Source organism: Uncinocarpus reesii, genomic scaffold, assembly GCF_000003515.1.
Source record: "Uncinocarpus reesii 1704 scaffold_1 genomic scaffold, whole genome shotgun sequence".
Lineage (NCBI taxonomy): Eukaryota > Fungi > Ascomycota > Eurotiomycetes > Onygenales > Onygenaceae > Uncinocarpus > Uncinocarpus reesii.
In genome coordinates, this window is record NW_003052500.1 from 6,107,341 (window position 1) to 6,127,871 (window position 20,531).

The 20,531-nt window shown below is 51.3% G+C and overlaps 9 protein-coding genes across 9 annotated transcripts; 4 read left to right on the forward strand and 5 right to left on the reverse strand.

The window, feature by feature from the left end:
- Positions 1-319: 319 nt before the first annotated feature.
- UREG_02310 (uncharacterized protein) lies at positions 320-2,193 on the forward strand (the record flags this gene model as incomplete). Its single annotated transcript, XM_002542748.1, has 4 exons — positions 320-440; positions 763-980; positions 1,044-2,111; positions 2,164-2,193. The coding sequence occupies 4 exons, from the start codon at positions 320-322 to the stop codon at positions 2,191-2,193; spliced, it is 1,437 nt and encodes a 478-aa protein (XP_002542794.1).
- A 273-nt stretch (positions 2,194-2,466) lies between these two features.
- On the forward strand, positions 2,467-2,698 carry UREG_02311 (uncharacterized protein; the record flags this gene model as incomplete). Its single annotated transcript, XM_002542749.1, has 2 exons — positions 2,467-2,527; positions 2,583-2,698. 2 exons carry the CDS (start codon positions 2,467-2,469, stop codon positions 2,696-2,698), a joined length of 177 nt encoding a protein of 58 aa, XP_002542795.1.
- A 524-nt stretch (positions 2,699-3,222) lies between these two features.
- On the reverse strand, positions 3,223-4,453 carry UREG_02312 (uncharacterized protein; the record flags this gene model as incomplete). The annotated part of the gene is made up of 2 exons (XM_002542750.1): positions 3,223-4,153; positions 4,350-4,453. The coding sequence occupies 2 exons, from the start codon at positions 4,451-4,453 to the stop codon at positions 3,223-3,225; spliced, it is 1,035 nt and encodes a 344-aa protein (XP_002542796.1).
- Positions 4,454-5,637: 1,184 nt separating this feature from the next.
- On the reverse strand, positions 5,638-6,325 carry UREG_02313 (uncharacterized protein; the record flags this gene model as incomplete). The annotated part of the gene is made up of 2 exons (XM_002542751.1): positions 5,638-5,833; positions 6,054-6,325. 2 exons carry the CDS (start codon positions 6,323-6,325, stop codon positions 5,638-5,640), a joined length of 468 nt encoding a protein of 155 aa, XP_002542797.1.
- An 872-nt stretch (positions 6,326-7,197) lies between these two features.
- Positions 7,198-8,767, forward strand: UREG_02314 (uncharacterized protein; the record flags this gene model as incomplete). Its single annotated transcript, XM_002542752.1, has 3 exons — positions 7,198-7,235; positions 7,286-7,452; positions 7,515-8,767. 3 exons carry the CDS (start codon positions 7,198-7,200, stop codon positions 8,765-8,767), a joined length of 1,458 nt encoding a protein of 485 aa, XP_002542798.1.
- Positions 8,768-9,643: 876 nt separating this feature from the next.
- UREG_02315 (uncharacterized protein) lies at positions 9,644-11,278 on the reverse strand (the record flags this gene model as incomplete). The annotated part of the gene is made up of 1 exon (XM_002542753.1): positions 9,644-11,278. The coding sequence occupies one exon, from the start codon at positions 11,276-11,278 to the stop codon at positions 9,644-9,646; it is 1,635 nt and encodes a 544-aa protein (XP_002542799.1).
- An 872-nt stretch (positions 11,279-12,150) lies between these two features.
- Positions 12,151-13,446, forward strand: UREG_02316 (homoisocitrate dehydrogenase; the record flags this gene model as incomplete). The annotated part of the gene is made up of 4 exons (XM_002542754.1): positions 12,151-12,178; positions 12,237-12,277; positions 12,352-12,521; positions 12,606-13,446. 4 exons carry the CDS (start codon positions 12,151-12,153, stop codon positions 13,444-13,446), a joined length of 1,080 nt encoding a protein of 359 aa, XP_002542800.1.
- Positions 13,447-13,595: 149 nt separating this feature from the next.
- Positions 13,596-17,085, reverse strand: UREG_02317 (uncharacterized protein; the record flags this gene model as incomplete). Its single annotated transcript, XM_002542755.1, has 5 exons — positions 13,596-13,819; positions 13,890-14,438; positions 14,506-14,675; positions 14,713-14,870; positions 15,004-17,085. 5 exons carry the CDS (start codon positions 17,083-17,085, stop codon positions 13,596-13,598), a joined length of 3,183 nt encoding a protein of 1,060 aa, XP_002542801.1.
- Positions 17,086-17,856: 771 nt separating this feature from the next.
- UREG_02318 (pyruvate kinase) lies at positions 17,857-20,014 on the reverse strand (the record flags this gene model as incomplete). The annotated part of the gene is made up of 7 exons (XM_002542756.1): positions 17,857-18,102; positions 18,160-18,241; positions 18,316-19,149; positions 19,212-19,333; positions 19,414-19,494; positions 19,562-19,713; positions 19,864-20,014. The coding sequence occupies 7 exons, from the start codon at positions 20,012-20,014 to the stop codon at positions 17,857-17,859; spliced, it is 1,668 nt and encodes a 555-aa protein (XP_002542802.1).
- Positions 20,015-20,531: the final 517 nt, after the last annotated feature.

The window sequence follows — 20,531 nt, forward strand, 5'->3', positions numbered from 1 at the left end:
AGGCGTTCGCGCTGACGGCTTTTCCTATCGCAACAGTTGGGTAATTAGTCCCCAGCGCTTCGCTGACCACCACGAAATATCTCGAGACTATTCCCCGTGCGCCGCCTTATCGATCGGGATGAATCTTTGCAGCGTGAAAGTGGACAAAGGCTGCCGGCCGCACAAACCAACGAGCAACAAGCGCCCTAGCCGCGTCCTATCACGTGGGAGGCGCTAAGGCGTGATCATCCGCGGCTATTTTACGTTTGCTCGCGGGGATTTTTTCTGGCATTTTTCCCCCACCAAAAAAGAAGAAGCGGAATCTCGAGCAGTCGACAATATGCCAGGAAGCTCGAACCAGCGCAAAGTTGTAATTGTGGGCGCAGGGCCAGTGGGTTCCTTAGCAGCCCTCTATGCGGCCGCTCGAGGCGATCATGTCGAGCTCTATGAACTTCGCGGAGGTACGTCACGCGACAGAACGGTTTTTTTGATGTGAAATTCCTTCTATCAATCACAACTACTTTTTGGCTTCATGTATCTTTTCCTCGCTCCCGATGATTGTCCAACTTCTCTTCTGTCGATCTCTTGGACCATGCACTCCGTATCTCTGGTCTAAATCGCAACAATGGCTTCTGTGACATTTCCGTTTCCCAGCCAATGGCATGCTTTCGAGTGTTGTTCGAGTGATCCCTCACTCGATTTCGGCTGGTTGATAATTGGCTTGCTGCTCTACCTCGGATTTTACCCAATTGTGGCGTAATTGGATATTCACTGTTTTGGCAGATCTCCGCGATCCGTCGACAATTCCCCTCAACTTCACCAAGTCGATCAACTTGGCGATCTCGGAGCGAGGAATTCACTCCATGAAACTCACCAACCGTCCCGAGTTCGTTCAGCGGATTCTCCAGGAAGCGATTCCTATGCACGGGCGCATGATTCATGGCCGTGCAGCCAATGGAGCACTCTGGGAAGAGGCACAGGCATATGATGTTCACGGACGAGTCAGTCATACCTGAACGCCCTCCCTGAAGCTCAAGGGGCAGCATTGCTTATTTGGACGGTAGTATATCAATGCGATAGACCGCGGGGTGCTCAACACGGTCTTGCTAGATGAGCTAGAAAAGACGCCGAACGTCAAGCTCTTCTTCAACCATAAGCTGACTGGTGCTGATTTCAAAAGCAACAAAGCTTGGTTTGAACGGCGGAACCCAACCGATTCGGTTGGGACGTTTAAAGCGGCCTCCAGCCAGGATGATAAATCTATCAATGTCACTCGAGCTCCGGAACTTGAAGTTCCGTTTGATCTCTTGATCGGCGCGGACGGAGCGCATTCAGCCACCAGGTTCCATCTGATGAAGTTCGCGCGGATGGATTATCAACAGGACTATATCGATACCTTGTGGTGTGAGTTCCAGATCACGCCATCAGATGACAACAGCTTCCGCATCTCTCCCAACCACCTCCATATCTGGCCAGGGCGCGAATTCATGTTCATCGCCCTCCCCTCACCAAACAAGCATTTTACGTGCACCCTATTCGCCCCATCAGCGCACTTTGCCGCACTCGAAAAATCTCCAGACCAACTCCACGAATTCTTCGACACTCACTTCCCAGGGGTATCAGAGCTCATCACGCCGGATGCCCTAAAGGAGCAATTTATCAATAACCCACACCTCCCATTAATCAGCATCAAATGCTCCCCTCACCATTTCAACTCCAGCGTCGTCATCCTCGGCGACGCATCCCACGCCGTGCTCCCATTTTACGGCCAAGGCCTCAACGCCGGCCTCGAAGATGTCCGCATCCTCTTTGAGCTCCTCGATGAACATGGCGTATACTCTTCAGAAAACGCCAACAATCCCGCTCGCATCAAGGAATCGCGCGCCGCGGCATTGAACGCATATACCAAGCAACGCGTTCCCGACGCCCACGCCATCAACGACCTCTCCCGCCGCAACTACATCGAGATGCGCTGGGGCGTCAAATCGCACACGTATCGCATCCGCAAAGCCATCGAGGAGGCCTTGTATCGCTATGCGCCCGGCCTTGGCTGGTCAACGCAGTACTCTCGCGTCAGCTTTGGGAACCAGCGGTATTCTGAAGTCGAGCACGCCACAGCTCGCCAGAGCAAAGTGCTTATTCGAGTCTTGGGCACGATGTTGTTTTCGGCTGTTGGCTTGGTAGGTGTTTGGATGTGGAGGTGGCGCCGTGTGAGGTCCTTGGCCACGGCCGTCATCCATGGGGCGGGGCGGATATTTGGGCTTGAATAAAAAAAAAGCCCAAATCTGGAGGAAGCCGCGGGTAAGTAAAAACGGTTCGTCGGGATTATAAAGATCTGATACATGGACTGCTTCTTTTTCACGAAAAATACTGCGTTTGGATGATCCCCTTTCCATATATGATGGATTTTTACATATATTCAATGTATGCTGTAAATACCCCCCAAAATGTAAAAAAGGGCCACTTTGCCTAGCTTCCCAATTCAACATGGGCTGCCACTTTCTGACAAAGTATCTTACTTTCGGCTCCAGATTCGACATTTCGCCAGGTAAGATGCACATTTATTAAGAGAAATTAGAAAACTGCAACTTCTCTCCAACTAGAAAGCAAAGGATATAGGAAGCATGACGGTCTATTAAAGGCAAATGTGTACAAACGAGAGCATTTCCAACGGAAGGCTATGATGTCTCCCGGGAGTATCAAGCCAAGCACATGTTGATATCAAATCGCAAAACAAAAAGCCCAGGGAAGTTCTAAACCAAAGCAGAAAACAAATCAATCACCCATACGAACTTAGACCGTATAGAAGTCCAGACGGGTAGAAATAAAAATCGAGTAAAACATGATCCGGGGCTAAAAACCGGAAACGGTCACGGAAAAGACAGGTATGGCTTCGGATGGTCCGGATCATGGGCGTATCCAAAAAGTGCCGAGAAAACATAACATCGGAATATTGGCTGGCTCGCACTGTAGATCCAGGGCAACGAATATCTTCAACCTTCTAACGGAGTCCCCTGCTCGCGCATCGGCTTTATCTTCATTCGCGCAGTCTAGTTCCGTCTAGGCGGCGAAAAGTGCCGAGGGGATCGCGCCGCAGGCCACTCTCATCTTCTGAATATCTGCAATATTCTGTGAGCTGTTAGGTTTGGCAATTGGTCCAGTTTCCGGGCTCTGGATGGCAGGAGATTCACCGGAGTAAACGGGGCAAAAACAGAAAAAAACTAAACAGTACAACGGGCATTCCTAGCGGGCATTATCAAAGACGGCTTTCCCCCGATGCATTCGCCGTTCGTGGATGTATTTCTCCGTTTGGACATATAACCAATCAAAGTATTCCATGGCTGGAGCATCTTTGAGAATCTTCGCAACCTGTGTCCCTGCGGAAATAAACTGAAGAACATTTCGATCATCTTTTAGAGGACGGCTTTGGTTTTTGACCACGTGGCGTGTTTCCAAGGCATTCTCTAACACCGTGATAAACTGCTTGATTTGGCCATTATAAAGCACCCTGGCTGGGATCCGCCGCTTGGTGGCGAGCCTTTTCAAAAGATAAACCCATTCAGTCCATTCGCGGTCTTGTGGGCCGTTGACGTGCTTTTTGTCTGATTCCACGGGAATAGGAAACTGGTATTTCGCAACAAAATCGAAGGCACATCTGGATAAACGATCATTAACATCACAAAGGATTTGCTCTTGTTCTTGCATATCCAAGGTAGTAGGCAAAGGAGGAAGGTCTTCCTCCTGGGTTTCCACAGTTATGGGAGATGGCATTTCCAGCAACTGGGTTGGTCCGTCAAATTCATCCCGGTTGCCTGGTCGCCGTTGTGAATGGTACCGTCCCGAGCTTCTGGTGGTATCCGTAGCTCGTCGCCTCAATCGCTCTGGAAATAAGCTTGCCTCTCCTGGAATGAGCGACTTTGGGGCGCGATTATCATTGTGGGTTGGAACGGGCATTTCCCAGGCGCTACTGGTTGGTGCTTGCGCCAGTTGTTGCGCAATTGGCCGGGGCATTAAATGTGGCGGTGGATGAGAATATTGATCATAGGACAAAGGAGATAAAGACAATCTATTGCTCTTAGAATAAAAGCTCCAGGCATCAGAGAATTCGGGCCGCTCAGAGAAAGCTGTTTCCGGATGCTTTTGGGAAAGCTGGTCCTTTTGCGGAGAAGCTATCCTGGTTGGATGATGCAATCTCAGTGTCATATTTAACAGTATACTCGTGGGAACAATTACCTGTGGCTGTACGCTCTTGAAATTTCACAAGTGTCCCAAGGCGCAGGTATCCCGTGGTCCCTGCTGATATCCGGGCTTTCATATTTCGTGAGCAAAGTCCGAGTTCCATCAGGAAGCAGTGATACAAGTCAACCGACCTTCGCGAAGGGAATGAAATTGGGTCGCCGGCCCCGGGGCCAAACGGCGAATCTCTGAGGTCGCCATATCTTCCAAATTGAGCAATATTGGTATGGTATGCCATGTTCGGTTGCGATAACAATTCAAATCATCAACTAATGTGGGTACAAATTTGGCAGATTCAAGGGAGGGAGAGGGCGCCTTGGATATGATCAACGGATTATAAAAGCTCGCCTAACAGGGGTGAATAGAATGCCCCCTTATTAGGCATCAACGCCCGCTAGCCACGAAAAACACAGTATTCCGAGCAAAAGCGCCCGAGGCAATATTGGAGCGGGCGTATCGAGAAGGAAAGATCTTCGGGGGAACTCAGAACGATTTCGTCATACTAGGTCGTTGCCATTCGTGGGATTCCCCTTTTCTGATCAGATGTCCAGGCGCGTGACAGATGCTGAAGATGATATCAGCGACCGAATCGCATCCTTTTTGGATTTTTTCCGTATTTCCTGGGACGGGGTGGGCTCTAACCCTGGTCAGTGGCCGCACGACCGACGAAAAGGGAGAAGGGGCTTGTCGCGACTGTGAATCAAGAGTCTCAGGAAAATGGCCTCCAGGGTGCGAAGGGGTGCTTCAGACATTGTGACATGGGGCATGGCCAAATGGATTGCGCGGGAACCAAGCCTTTGGGCAGCTTTGGGCAGCAACGTAGGCTCATCTCCGGGATTAGGTATTTATATTCACGACCGGCAGTAAAGGAGAAGGCTATTAGTGTCAGCTGCAGGAACTTGTGCAAGTTAGCTAGATCTAGTTTAGCCCAACCGGGAGCCCGTCCTACCTGTGGCTTTTCTGCTCGCATGGGGGCCGTATCGTAGACCGGCACCAGGTTTAGGCGCCCAACGTGAAGTTCCCGACAGTTCAATGAATGCAGGGTTCTGCCTGGCACACAGCCTGAGCTTCAGTTCCTCAGACCCAAGTGACAGGCAGCAGAAGGAGACGAGGAGGAAGAATCCACAGCCAAGGACGCCCGGAGCCTACGTGGAGGTTGGTCATGTAGGCGGGAGGTTGTTGGGGTAGAAGCAGAGTTGAGAATTGCGAGTGGAAGAGGTTGAGGTAGCATCACGACGGCTGATGTTGGCTAACAACGGCGGGCTCACAGCAACAAGCTCGTTGCACACGGCAATTTTAATAACTAACTAATAGTTACCTTTCAAGCCGTGGGGAGCACCCTGGACGTACGGCCACAATTCCGAAGTAATCCTGGCGCATAGCACACTTGTTTGACGATGCAAGTCTCGACAAATGAAGAGCTCATTTACCGCAGGCCCGCGAGAACTGGGCATCTAGGCTAGATTGAAATGAAGAATGAGATCCGGGCTGGGGTAATCCAATGTCGCATACACTGGATGGTCTTGTGGAGCAGGCCAGTGGACGAGTGAGAGTGAGATCTCGTATGATAAATTCCAGAATACAAACGGGACCGTCGGATGCACCAAGGAACAAACCACTGTCTATTCGTCCGTCCCAGTTAGCTCAGTAAACATTTGTTGAGAGTACACAAGTCGAAGGTCTGCCATAATATACAAAAATGTCGTGCCAGCCCCAATGAAGACTGTTCAGGGTGACACTCAAAAACCCAGCCGGAAACTCCATCCGTCATGCAATAGCATCACACCGGTTAGATCACTCTACACAGCGCCATCCCTCCGATTTTCCTCTCCACGCACTCCCTGGCCTCAAATAGCCCTTGTGACGTGGTCAAAAAGATACATTCCCCAGGTGACCGAAGCCCGTACACGGTATTGCTTTGGTCACCCCGGACGATTCGCCGCAGAGCAGGGACATCCAGAGTGATACGCTTGGTGGGTTTGCTGATAGCCGTCATTTTGGAAATAACAGGTTCACTCTGCCAGTACTTCAGGCCGAGCCATAATCGACGACTGGCAACGTTCTCTCTTGTGACGGGCTCCGCGATCGGCGTTTCTTTTGCGTCGGTCATGGTGGGGAGGTTCAGGAGAAAGTGAGAAGGAGGGGGATTCGGTCCTCCAAGCACGACGGATGAAATGAACCCAGCATCACGGAGGGCGAGCAGGAGGGAACGATGCAGATTCGTGTTTGGAACTGATGTTAACGACAGCCGGGCCTTGGAGGCGTTCGACAGGTGCGAACAAACATGCGCAAGGTTGACAAGGGACATCTTCGGTGGCTATGTAGGGAATAAAGGCCCTGCGGGCCACTTGTTCGATCACGACAGTGCTTCGGGGCCCTTTTTGCGAGAGTGGATCGAAGCCTGGTATAAAGTCAGTCGCTTCCTGGATAAGCTGCCATTGAAACCTACCTAGAGAATGGATCGTATTGCAGTCGATCCCAATTGAAGCCCTCACTAGTCACAGGTGTTGCGTGCAATCGCTGATTGCGCTTCTCGCCGTCGCCAGCTGTTTTTTGCGGTAAAGCTCAAGAAGACGAAAAACCATCGGATATTCTAATGTTCCGGTCTAGAATAGGCAAGGCTGTATAATAAGGGGTAGCATAATTACAGACCATTTGGGTTTAGCCTTGTAATAATGTAACACATTCTGGCCAATCATGGAGCGCCCCTAAGCGCCGGTGCATCTCCAAGCGACCTGCCATTCGTCGCGTGGCCCCTGGTTGCAAAGACCCAGGCATCGTCGAGTGTGATTCGATTAAGCGCGGGGCTGCCGTCAGCCACGATGAAGACGATGACACGCCTTCGTTCTTCTTCTAGCATATCATTCCGCTGTGTTTTGTGCTTTTTGTTTAGCTGACGGCTGTCTCAATCAAGTTGCTGCGGGACTCTGTCGAGCATACTTTCGTCTGATCTGTCTAGTTTCCAGTGTATAGCCCACTGGAATGCCACCCTTACCTGGAGAAGAGCGTGCACTGACGCTGTGAGTGACTTCGCTCTGCATGATTTGCAACACGGCTAACCGTTCAACAGATTTGCGGACGTTCACTATTATTTCTCGCCACCGTCTCCGCGGCCTTTGCTCCACCGATTTGATAAAGGATCCTACCTTTACATATACCACGATGCGGCGCAGCGCAAGGCGCGAATCGAAATCGCAAATAACCCAGGCTTTCCTGAACAAGATGCTTTCGCCGGCTGTACGTTCTCCCCACAGGCCATCTCCTCAATATGGAGAAATTATTTATACTGGATTCCGTAGCTTTGGGGACCGCCCTGTTGCGAAATTCAGATACATTCCCGACGCTTTTCACCCTGACGGTTAACGCCCAGCGCCCGAGCATATCGGGGGAGCTACCGAACCAAGCTGAGCATGAATGGTCACTGGCCAGCGGACACCCGCAAGATACTAGCGGCGCCCTCCATCAACTCCATACATTGGATATATACTTCTGGACCACAGAGGATGCACGGCTCTTCCTTTCGACAGTGCAGCGAATCTTGCAGCCGACCCAACTTGATATTATTGCGACTCAGCCGGCAATGCATGCAGCACCCGTAAGCACCGTTGTGCAGCAATTGGAGCAAGTCGCCATCTCTAATCCGGGGTACCACAACAATTACGCGGGTGAGATATCGCCAACTGGATCCGCAAATCTTCCTCCACCTCCCGCCGGTGGTCCTCCAAAACAACCTACGGCTATTAGTCAGCCCTCGATGGGGTCCGCGAAGCCCTTAGATAGACCTGAGGGGCAGCCTCCCACTCAAGCCCAGGAGGAGAAGGCAGAGCTCTATACCCCTCTCGCCTACAATCCTGCAGCTCCCGCTGCACCGGAGCCAATCAAACACCGCGAGAAAACTCCTCCGCCATCGGATTCCGCATCCGGAACGGGGCTGGCGGCTGCGGCCGCTAAGGAGCAAGGCATGCCTTTTACGCAGTCCGCGTCGATCGGACTCTCCCAGGGAAGCCATAACCAAATGCAAGGGTATAATCAGCAGACATCTGTCTCTTCGCCGCCTCCTCACGGGGGTAGTCTCTCATTTGGACCAACCGCTGGACCACCCTCAACAGGCCACTCGGCGACCCTCAGCTACCCACCACACCCTCCAGCCCAAGAACCCACCACGGGAGTGTACCGGCAACAGAGCTTTGGACCACCCCCGGGCGGCGAATACAACCAATTCCAGCAACAGCAGCAACCAGCCGTGACTGCCTACAATCAGCAACAACCTTATGGTCAGCCGTATCAACCCCAAGCTTCGCAGCCTCAGCCCCCGCTTGGGGGATACTCGGATTATTCATATAGCCAGACCCAACGGCCCATGGCCAACCAATACGACGTGCATAACCAGGTATACAGACCCACCGAAGGCGAACACACGTACCATCAAAGGCACGGATCGGGAAGCCTGGCTCCGTCAGGTGATAGGAAGCCTAGCAAAATTGCCGAGAACGCGATGCGTGTTGAGAAAGGGGTTAATAGGCTTTTCAAGAAATTGGAAAAGAAGCTGTGACAGGTAATGATATTTGTTAGCAGTTTCTACGGACCTGTTGGACACTTTTTTTTTCTACGCTCGCAGACTTGTCGATTTGTGAGATGCCCATTTTCCTCTTGCTTTTTGAGCGGTCTATGATTCCCATCTCTTTTGTTCTTTTTTTTTTTTTTTTTTTTTTTTTTTTTTTTTTTTTAGCTCAACAGCTTTGTTCGCCCCCTTGTCTTTATCGGCACCGTAGCAATATATATAGCAAACAACTTTTAAGTTTCTGGTTGTGACAGTTAGATAATACCTGAGATATAGTTAGTTACCCGTTAGCGACGAGTTCAGAGTCAGTCGAGTTCTGGGTTGCAACAGCTGGAGGCAGCTCGCCATTGCTCGAAAATCAAAGCGGTGGGCAAGAAGCAACCGGCAACTCGTCAACTGTCATGAACATCACCAAGGACCAAAAATAAAACATTACAATTTCAAGAGTAGGTTTCCATTTGCTATAAGCCCAATATTGAATACAAATGTGTGATATGGAAGGAAAAGGTTGATAAAAAGTAAAAAAAGCACATACACACACACAACACACAAAAAGATGCTCCTATCTTCGCTCTGCTTATGATAAAAAAGAAAATTGAAACAAGACCTGGAACTAGAGAGAATCAAAATGGCTGAAAAGAAGCAAAAAGAAAAAAGACATGGTCCCAGGAGGTGAAAATGCCAAAAGAGATACTGTCGGAATTGATTTATCTTCAACTGGCAACCAAAACAGGGAAAGTAAAATCAACCAGTTTAACTAAAAGTTGTAATAAGCCGAGATTGAATCTTAATCCAACCACAAACAGGATATTGACGCTCCAATTCAACTTGAGGGGAGACAATATAGATGTGCCCGTGGTAGAGTGGCTATACTTCTGCCGCTTCAGGCTCTTTGGCCTCAACAGTCGGAGCTGCGGGAGCTTCTTCTGCCACAGGTAAATCAGGTTCCTCCTGTCGCACTGGCGGCTCGACGATTTCTCCTTGACTCTCTGGCTCTTGAGGGACTTGTGGGATTGAGGTCTCAGTGGCTGAATCTGCGTCTGGAGAGCTTTGAACCGGTGATTTCGCTACCTCGGGAGATTTTGACTTTGGCGGATGGTTAGAATTGGCATGATTTTTATCTGCTGGTTTTCGTACAGGTCTCGCTGTTCGAGTGGATCTTGGAGGGCTTTTAGCTTCGATCTTATCGTGCACCTTATTTGCGGAGCTCGCCGTTGGCCGCATCATCCTTGCGAGGAACGACTCATCAGGTGCTCGAGCATTGACATTGCTCGTGCGCGACTTTGGTCTCTCAACGCCTATGTTGGGTGGCGGCGCGAGTGCGGCACGAGAGGGCTGTTTTCGCACGGTTGTCGAGGGCGCAGTGGTTCTGGGGCCGCTTACCGCTCGATCGACGCGTAGAGAGGAAGGTTTACGCATGGCTTTATTGTCGACGTTGACGCCATTGCGACTGGCAGGGCGTGAGGAAGCGTTACTCGTTTTCGCGGCGGACGATGCAGTCGGGGCGGTCATCGAGCTGGGAAGCCGAACGGGGCGTGTTGGAGACTTGTGGCGGACCTTGGGCTGGTCAGGGGATGTGTTCTTCGAACCGGGTCTTGAGGCATTATCCCTATTGGGATTGACGTGTTTTGTTTGGGCCGCTGGGCTGAAAGTCGACCGACCAGGTCTTTTCGGAGTGTTGACTCGCGACGGAACCTTGGCTGTCTCTTTTGTAATGGCAGGACTGGCCGCATTTGGTTTCGCAACCTGTGATTCGGGGGTAACTGGAAGCTTCGGGGTTCGAGGAGCAGGCGGCGTCTTCGGGCCTCGATTGACTGCGCTCTTACGGCCTTGATTGACGGATTCCTTCGAGATTACTAGATTTGAAGGGCGTGAGGTAGCTGGTTTACGGTCGGGCGCATGTTCCTTGGTTGGCGGAGATGCTTCTTTCGGTGGGCTTGTTGGTTTGGTTGCGGGAGCCACGGTTGCTTTCGGTTCGGGCAGCGCTGAACCCAATTCTCGCAGGGGAGAACCGTTCTTTTTTGGCGGAGTCGGAGGCTTCGAATCTTCAAACGGCGAGCCCTTCAAGATAGCCCCCAAACCCTGTATAACCTCGCTCGGGATATCATGCTTTATCGTGCTGTTTGCGTTGGCCGGATCCCTTTTCTCGGTCATTGGCGTCGAAGGGGTCGATTTGCCGAAAACGTTCATGCGTACAGAGCCCGTAGGCGACAGAGGCGTAAACTTGTCAATGGGGCCTCCAAACTCATGCGTCACGGGAGGCTTTGTGTTCACCGGGGAATCGCCCGAATCGGTCCTTCTCAGCCATCCCAGCGGCGAACCCGAGCCACCATTGCGTTCGACGGGAATGAAGCTCGCGCGAACTTTCGAAAGCGGACGAACGGCAGCAGAGCCGTCGGCACCAACTGGGGATCTGCCGCGTGAGGGAGGGGAGGCCGAGATGTTGTTTTCGAACTTGGCCAACAGGCTGCGGACGCCTGTAGTCGCGGGTCGGTCGGACATTGCGTGCTGGCTGTCACTGCGAGGGAGTCGAGGAGGGCAAAACAAGCATGGAGAAGTCGTCGACGGCGATGTTTTAAAAGGCACTGTTTAAATAACGCACACGAGGAGGAGATTATTATGAAACACGCAAAGGAGTGTGAAGGCGAGGTTGCTCAGTGGGCGGGTTGCCGGGGCGTCTGGAGATGCAACGCGTTGGCGGCGTGATCGGGTGGCTAACTCGAGATCAGACGCAACAAACAGACAGTCATTTCGGGAGCAGAAACAAAGCGCGTGCGTGATGCAGACCAGAGGGTGTCGCAGGCCAGGATCGAAGGGAGAAGAAATGTTTAGGGGCGGTTTGGGGCATGGGCTAGTTATAATTAAGGCGGCTGCCCAATTATTCCAGGCCGCAAAAGGGGCTTCGGCACACCCACTGGGCCGACAAGAGCAGATGGACGGTGATCAGAAGACGATCGAAGGCTTCTTTGTTGAGACGTCCAGCAGTTAATTGATTTATACAGGCGACATGGCCTTTTCAGCCCTACTTGACTTGCTGTTCTCTGGGTCTAAGAATAACTTCTGCAGCAAAGTGAGATCCCAAGCTCAAGGGTCTCATCCTGCAGCTCCAGATAATAGCTGCGATACAACCTGATGCCGCCCAACCCAACTCCATTGTTTCTAAGCTCGTAGAATTGAATTATTTCCATATAATCGTCGCCAACTACGGAAGCAATACACATTGGAAAACAGTCCATACCTACGAAGTACATAGCGACCCGCGGAATAATGATCATCCGCCCATATCTGCCAAGACCGTGCTGTTTTCGCCGATTTCGCTGCAAAGCAAGAGAACAATCCAGTCAACCCGCAGTCGCCAGCACGCACACGCAGACATGGCAGCCTCCAGAACCCTCAGAATAGGTCAATTGCTTCCAGTTCCATGCTCCCATTCACTGTTTCTGGTCTAACCTGCAAGCAGGCCTCATCCCCGGTGACGGCATTGGCCGAGAGGTCATTCCGGTATGCGGCAACGTGGACGGGCGGCCCCAACGCCTCGCAGACTGACCATTGAGTAATCGTTCACATTGTCTTAGGCTGGCCGTCGCATCCTGGAAGCCCTTCCCGCGTCGCTGGGATTGAAATTTTCGTTCGTCGACTTGGAAGCCGGCTTCGACACCTTCAAACAGACCAAAACCGCCTTGCCCGACAAGACTGTTGAAACCCTGAAGAAAGAATGCGACGGTGCCCTCTTTGGGGCAGTGAGGTAAATGGCTCTTTTCCTTTCGGCGTGATGCTGTTTCGAATGCACTTACGGAGTACAAGATACTAATCTCCAAACGCTGGTTAGCTCGCCAACCACCAAGGTAGCGGGATACTCCTCTCCCATTGTTGCCCTCCGCAAACGCCTGGATCTCTACGCCAACGTCCGGCCCGTGAAAACGACTGCAGGGGCCAAACTTGCTGCCCCAATTGACCTGGTCATTGTCCGTGAGAATACTGAGGACCTCTACGTGAAGGATGAAAAGACCTACGACACCCCCGAGGGCAAGGTGGCGGAGGCCATCAAGAGAATATCCGAACGCGCATCGTCTCGCATCGCGACAATTGCAGGCGACATCGCACTCCGTCGCCAAAAGATTCGCGACGCGGGACACCCGGCAGCCCGATCCAGCCCCATGGTCACGATCACCCACAAGAGCAACGTGTTGAGCCAGACCGATGGGCTGTTCCGCGAAGCTGCTCGCAAGGCTCTGTCCCAACAAAAGTTCTCGGCCGTCGAGGTTGAAGAGCAGATTGTTGACTCCATGGTTTACAAACTCTTCCGCCAGCCATCTTATTACGATGTGATCGTGGCGCCCAACCTCTACGGAGATATCCTCTCTGACGGAGCTGCTGCGTTGGTCGGCAGCTTGGGCCTGGTTCCCAGCGCCAATGTTGGAGACGGTTTTGCAATTGGCGAGCCATGTCACGGCAGTGCCCCTGATATCGAAGGCAAGGGTATTGCGAACCCTATCGCCACGCTACGCAGCGCCGGTCTGATGCTTGAGTTCCTTGGAGAGGAGAAGGCCGCAGCAAAGATCTACGCTGCCGTCGATGCAAACTTGGACGAAGGGAAGTACTTGTCTCCTGATTTAGGAGGCAAGGCTACGACACAAGAAGTGCTGGACGACGTTCTCAGACGCCTTTAGACGTTTTATGTTTTCAGGACCGCTAGACAAATAATGGTTGTGTATATTAGTCTTGCATTGAGAGAATTTTCGGCCACCCCAGATATACCTTTCGGCTCCATTTCGCCTTATACACAATTGGGGGTTTCTCGTTATGCAGACATGTTGTTCTAGTCTACCTCTGATTCCTCTGGTTCTTGTTCCCTTCTTTGCTGCATCTCACCGTCTTCCTCCGCTTGGTCGCCGTCGTCATTGTCGAGTAGCAGAGTGAAAAGTACCACAAAATAGATATCCCCAGTATTCTTGTTCTTCAACACATAGCGCAGCGAGTGGTTTTTCTGGTCAATGTATTTTGCAACATCGAGGCTAAACCCAGGTAATCGCAGAGTAAAGTCTATTACACCCAGTCAGTCCTGAATCATATATAGCCATAATAGTGCCGGAAGTCAAAGCCAGGCACATACCGCTGAACCCAAGATATGGATTCCCAAAGTCGGCTTTATACAGCCGTCCAGCCTCGAACTCGAACATTTGGCGGTTATTCACATCCAAAAAGTGTTTTTTCCGCGAATCCGCATCGTCTGGGATATTCAAACTCTCCCGCACCTGCTTGCCACTGCCTTCACTGCCTTCAGCAATGACTTGGTCATGCAACTCGACTGATCCTAGATGGTTGGCATCCTCGCCGTCGACCCCGATCTCGCTGCCCCCTTCACGCTCACATATCCGAAAGAAATTCCAACTCGACAGCGCCGCGCCGTACAAATAAGGCCGATCCGCATACGCGTCTCCCTCCAGACCGGGATCGATCGTCCACTGCGCAAGCTTCAGCGCATAGTTTGTGCCCGGCGGTAGTCGATCGCGGATGGGATGGTCAAAGTCGTTGCCAAACACCAGTTCGGAGCCGGGGATGGTGCGCTTGGGCACGAGGCTGATGGCGATGGAGTAGAGGTTAGACTGGCGGTCTGGGTGGGAGAAGTAGTTGCTTGTGCGGGGGCTGTTAGGTGGTAGGCCTGGGGGGCGAAGGGGGGTGGTTAGCATACGCGGGAAGCGGGAGCTTTTGGGTGTTTTTGCATGTACCGTTGTAGTCTTGGATGCGTACGCAGAGGTTCACGGTCGAGTGCTCGGTTTCAATTGCCAGTGTTTCGTCAGCGTTCACTGGGACGATCCGGTGTGATTTGGAGTCGTAAGTAGGACCCGCGGTAACTTTCAGCGTGTATCGTTCTGCTGGCTCTTCTGATGCCATTTTGCTAGATTTGGTGTTGGTTGGTAGATTTATGAGTATACGTCGTTGAGATCGAGGTAAACGTTAGGGAACCACCTGCTGTGAATGCATGTGCCTTTGCAACAGGGAACCTGGTCAAAGTAATCACATTGTCCCTGGATTCATGTATCGCTGTTCCATCAGCCCTGTTTGCAGCTACTCCGTTCACATCCAGCTTTGCCTGGAGTATCAAGTCTAGCCATATGACGTCAACTGGAATCGAGATCGAGACGCGAAATTCAACATCAAAACAACAACATTGCTTTCTAAGATGGCTGGCTATCCAAGTCCTTGGTCGTTTTCTTCTTCCTGACCATCTCCACGTTCTTGAACCTCGTGCACGGCCCAGGGGTAATCGGCTCACTTCCAATGGCACCGAAGCTGCGCGCTTCCTCTCTAATCATGCCCTCACGGCGCGAAACTTCCTCCAACAGCTCTATCCCTTCTTGCCATTTCTCAAACGCTTCGAGGGTCTCTTTGGCTCTTCGTTGCGCCGTCTGGATAGCTTCTCGAGAAAACAACAGCTGGAAATCCGACAGACGACGCTCCAGCTGACTCTTCTGCTCCTGTAGTTTCCCATTTTCCGCGTTGGAGAGATCGAGGGAGGTAGATATTGAGGAGAGACGAGCGTTCAGGGTTCCGACTTGCTTCTCATGATTCTCCGCTTCTTTTGCACTTGCTTCCTTGAGCACGGCCTTGACATGCTCGTATTCAGTGTCCAGCTGCTCTGTTCGCCATTTCAGATTCGAAATCTCCGAGTTGCACTGATCGAGCGATGACTGCAATCGTTGACGGAGGTCGTGTTCGCGGGACAGGTTCTTTTGAAGGATGGCGATTCTTGCCTTGGACAACTCGTTCCTCTCGTCTAACTTGTTGTTTGCGATCTCGAGATCGTCGATTTGTTGCTTGGAGACGGTAATCTCGTCTTCCAGTTTCTCGTTCAAGCTCTCTAGCATCTTGACGTCTTTTCTATAACTTTCCAAGGCGGCTGTCAGACGAGTCTTATCTGTTGCGTGGCTCTCGATCTCCTTGCCCAGCCTCTGCAGTTTCATTCGTGCGTCCAGCATGTCTTCGGCAACCGTTTCTGTATACTTTTCTAGATTTTCATTTTTCTTGCATGTTTCTTCATATCGCAACAACGCTGAGTCGAACTGGCGGCGAAGCGCGGTTTCGCGTTCCTGGTACCCAGTGACCTGCTCCTGTGTCTTCTTTAGGTCTGTTACGAGTCGATGTATTCGCTCAACCAGGGCGTCAATAGTCGTGCTCCAGTTTGACAAATTAGCGCTAGGTGTTTCGCCCGGTACCGCTCGTTCAAGCTCCATTCTGGCATGTCGGAAGCGGGCTCCGATGTTGGTAATGACCTCCATAGCGTCAACTCCATCGAAGCCGTGGGTAGAGAGCTCTTCCTGAACCGTGACTACAGTTTGAGCAGCTTCATCAGCGCGAGCCGTAGCTGCGCGCAAACTGGCAATGACCTGGGCCGCTAAATCAGGAGGTGGTGTTGACAGTGCCGGTTCCATGCCGGTTCTTTCAATGTCGGGATTGGGGTTATTGACCACTCTTTGCCATTCCTGGAAGAGCGTGCGCTGCTCCAGTTTCTTTCGCTCAAGACCTTCTTTCAGCGACTGGACCTCCCCACGACAGCTGTGGAACGATACTTGTGTCCCAGCATCCATCAACGCCGGGAGGCAATGTAATTCAGGAGCATGTGGGCCGTTGAATTCGTCGAACGTGTCGATACCCTCATCAAAATCCATATCGTCGTCTTCGGTGTCTATCCCGTCCTGCAACACAACATCGACCGTATCAGCCCGGTCAACTCGCGCGCTTTTCAATCGATCCAATTCATCTTTCAACTGTCTCAATTCATCGTCTTTTTGTTTCTCAAGCTTCTTCTGAATTCTCCTCCTTTCCTCAATCGCATTCATTTCCTCGCTAAACCCTGCGCGAGCAATGCGCCTCCTAGTCCTCGAATCAACGATATCGCTAAATGGGACGTATTGACATAGCTGAACTTCCTCCTTAGGCGATGCGGCTAATCCCAATTTACGTTTTTTGCTATTCGACTGAGGAAAAGGAGTGGTATGACGGCGGGGTTTGCCCTTTGCGTATGGTTTCGTAGGCTCTGCATTGGTCGGCGCAGCGGGACTCGATGCGACCAGCCGAGTGCGCAAGATATGCGGTGTTAACCCAGTGGATGAATCGGCTCCTCCAGGCGCACCCCGTTTCGCCCGGTTGGATGAGCGACATTTCGGTGTGTAGGGAGCATGGTCTGTAACTCGCATTTTGCAGTCGATCCGATGTTCAAGCCGCGAGAGTAGAGATTGGTACGTATTCAGTAGTTTGGGCCTGGATTCTACCCAGTTCTGGGTTGGAGCAGTTAGCGGGCACTCCATGCTTGGGAAGTTGAGCATATTTGATAGAGGGGAATGGCTTCGAGCTCAGTGGGATCAATGAAGCTTGGGGAAGGGTAGGTGAATGATATGGGAACGAGAGCATCAATAAGTTAACACAAGATTACTCACTCATTTCATTCAGAAGTACAGAGTAACACTTTTTGAAAGCACGCCTGGAACCTGAGACACCTCTGTGTTGACCGCTTCTCGAAGCAATCCAACTTGAAACACGCGACGGCGGACTGTGATGTCTGAGAATCATTCAAGGTTCCCCTCGACGCGACTGGGTAAATAAACAGAACCAGCAAATTATCAACACGCGTCGTTGAATCCCTTTGTTTGGATTTGGTGTCGATTCACACGGCTCGCTACAAAGCACTGTTTACCTTGCGTGCTCGCGTCGGTCCACGCGCAATGGTCCCAGGCAACAGCCCCTTTTCGACGCGACTTGAGAAGTGCCGCCTAACTAGTCAACCATGCCGTATTGAGTTAAACGTTGCCGGGATGCGTAAATCGCATTTCAGGGATCCAGGCTTATCATCAATTCATTACTACCTAGAAACAACTATGCCGCCCTTCGCAGTCTGCATAAAACGTACGCACAAGAAGTGGAAATCCAGATCACTGTCAATGCTAGCAAGATTGTGTTTTTTTAAGCAAGAAAATCGAATGGAGTACCAAATTCCTAAATGACCCCGCTCTCTATAAAGTGAGATTACCAATTGTCCGGGTAAGCGAAGAAGGAAGAGCAGGCACGTCGCAATGGATTGTTTATTCCGCAAGGCCCAAGTTGGGTTCAGCTGGAACGACGCGGATGGTGTTGGTGTGTCCTTGGCCTCCACGCCATCCCTGAACACAGACGACAGAGTCGCCCTTGGAGATAATTTCGAGCTTGAGGCCCTGGGCGATACCCCATTTGAGGCGGCGGTCGACATCCTCTTGCCAGATCTTGATGTTGAAATCGGGTTTCTTCTCGGGGAAAAAGAATGGGTACACGCCGCGGTAGAGATGTGAGTACTGCGGGAGTATCAGTATAAAACATTCCAAATCACATCCTGTAGGCGGCCAACTCACCCGAGCAGCAGCCTCATTGCGAGTGACCATGATAATTGGGCACACCGGGCGATACTTGGACAGGAGACGAGCAGTAAGCCCACTATAGAGAACGCAATATCAGTGCAAATGCTCTGTAGGAGCCAATGTTCAACCAACATCGAGCACGAAACCTACCTTGTGGTCAGCACCAGGATTGCGCCTGCATTCAGTTCAAGACTTGCGGAGACGGCTGCCATAGCGATGGATTCGACAGTGTCGGCTGGTCTTGGGCAGAGGTTGCGAAGTTCATCAAAGACACTAAAGTATGGGATGGCAACTTCGGCCTGGAGGCATGTCTCGTGCATCATGGCCACTGCTTCCCTTGGATAGTTACCCTTGGCAGTCTCGCCAGAGAGCATCACGCAGTCCGCCCCATCAAGGACCGCATTGGCGACATCGGAAACTTCGGCGCGTGTTGGGCGAGGATTGTAGGTCATGGACTCGAGCATCTGTGTCGCGCAGATGACTGGTTTCCCCTTGATGTTGCATTTGGCGATCATCATCTTTTGGGCAATAAAAACCTTTGGTGCTGGAATTTCAATGCCCAAATCTCCACGGGCCACCATCACGCCGTCTGCCTCTTCCAAAATCTCATCAAAGTTATTGACGCCTTGTTGATTTTCGATCTTCGCTATGATTTGAATCTCGTGGCCTTCCTCTCCCAGGACCTCACGAATGCGCCTAATATCTTCACCGCGGCGGATGAAAGAGGCAAAAATCATATCAACTTTGTTTTTCGCACCAAACTTGATATCATCGATGTCCTTTTCGGAAAGAGCGGGAAGATCAACATCGGTGCCGGGAAGGTTTACGCCTTTCTTGGATGAGATGGTACCGTTATTGAGACACTTGACACGGAGCGTTTGGTCGTCCACAACATCGAGAACTTCAAACGACAGCACTCCATCATCGACGTAGATGAGCTTGCCTTTCTGGATCACCTTGGTGATATTCTTGTAGTCGACGTATCTACGCAATGAGTTAGTCAAAATCCATGCGACATTTTAAACTTGAGCATGCAAATAACAAACAAATTCTTGTTGTCGCTTTTGGCCTCAAAGTCATCATGGGTGGTTATGTTCAACTCGGTACCAGCCGAAATCGGAATATCCTTGTTATCCGGGGTGAGACCAGTTCGAATCTCCGGCCCTTTCTGCATCGACGAAGTCTATTAGCTGGCAGTTGCGAGATCTGAAGGCGGCGGGCTGCAATGCTGCCGGTAGGTCTTCTTACAGTATCAAGTGCAATGGCAAGAGGGCGTCCAGTTTGGGTTCTCTCAGCTTGCTTTGCGTTGTTGATGACCGATTGATGGTACTGCGAAGGCAGAAGTCATAGGTTAGCTATGAGCCATTGGGCGGTAAATGCCATGGAATACACATACCTCATGTGTTCCATGAGAGAAATTCATGCGAACAACATTTAGTCCGGCTACAAAATTGATGTTAGGATGAAAACAGGAATGCTGGAAACGGATGTTTGTTGTCAAACCTTTGCGAAGGATATTGATCGTCTCCACTGAATTTGTCTTTGGGCCTATGTAGGAGGGTAATTAGCGCACAGATGTTCAGAGATGCTCAAATTCAGCATCATGTGCAGGCGAAGAGACATGTGTTGCAGTGAGTAACCCTCATTACCATCACGTCGTGAGAGTCACAGGCGTCGGGCAGGAAGACCCCAACTCACCAATAGTGCAGATGATGGAGGTGCGCCGATAATTCTTTGCGGGCTGGTACTCGGTGCTCAGCTTGGAAGTCCATTCCAGCTTCATCCTGTTGGACAGATGGCTTAGGGAGCTCGCCATGTATGAGGAAGTGTTCTGGTTGTTACGCGACATGGCAGTTTTGGGTGGTGAAGGAGGAACCAGCTAAATAAACTTTTGTTTGCAGAGGGAGATCTGTTGCTTCTCCTGGCAGATTCTTTGCAGCTCGCTAGTGCGTTCTGGCGAGAGCGAGGAATGACAGTGGAAGAAGAAAAGTGAGGTCTAGTCGACTCGCTGGGAGAATCGGTCAATGATGCGGTTTTGTTGGGAGAAGAGGGGACAAGATGCGTTGGTAACTTGGCGTATTTTTCATACAGCGACGGCTTATCAGATTCTACCCAGATCTCCCGCACAGCTCCACAGCCAGACAAGACTGCAATTCAGCTTGAATTGATTATTACTTGGGCAAATCATCTGCCTCATCTCAACGGCCGGATTGCCCAAAGAACGGCCATTGGGCACTGAGAAGTTCTCCCTGCTTGTCCAAACATGCTACGTCACCCGCAGCTAGGATTTCACTCCAAGAACGTCATCCACCGCCGACGAGCTGCTGCAAGACTTGCATCTTTCTCCATTCCAGATCGTGTTCTCT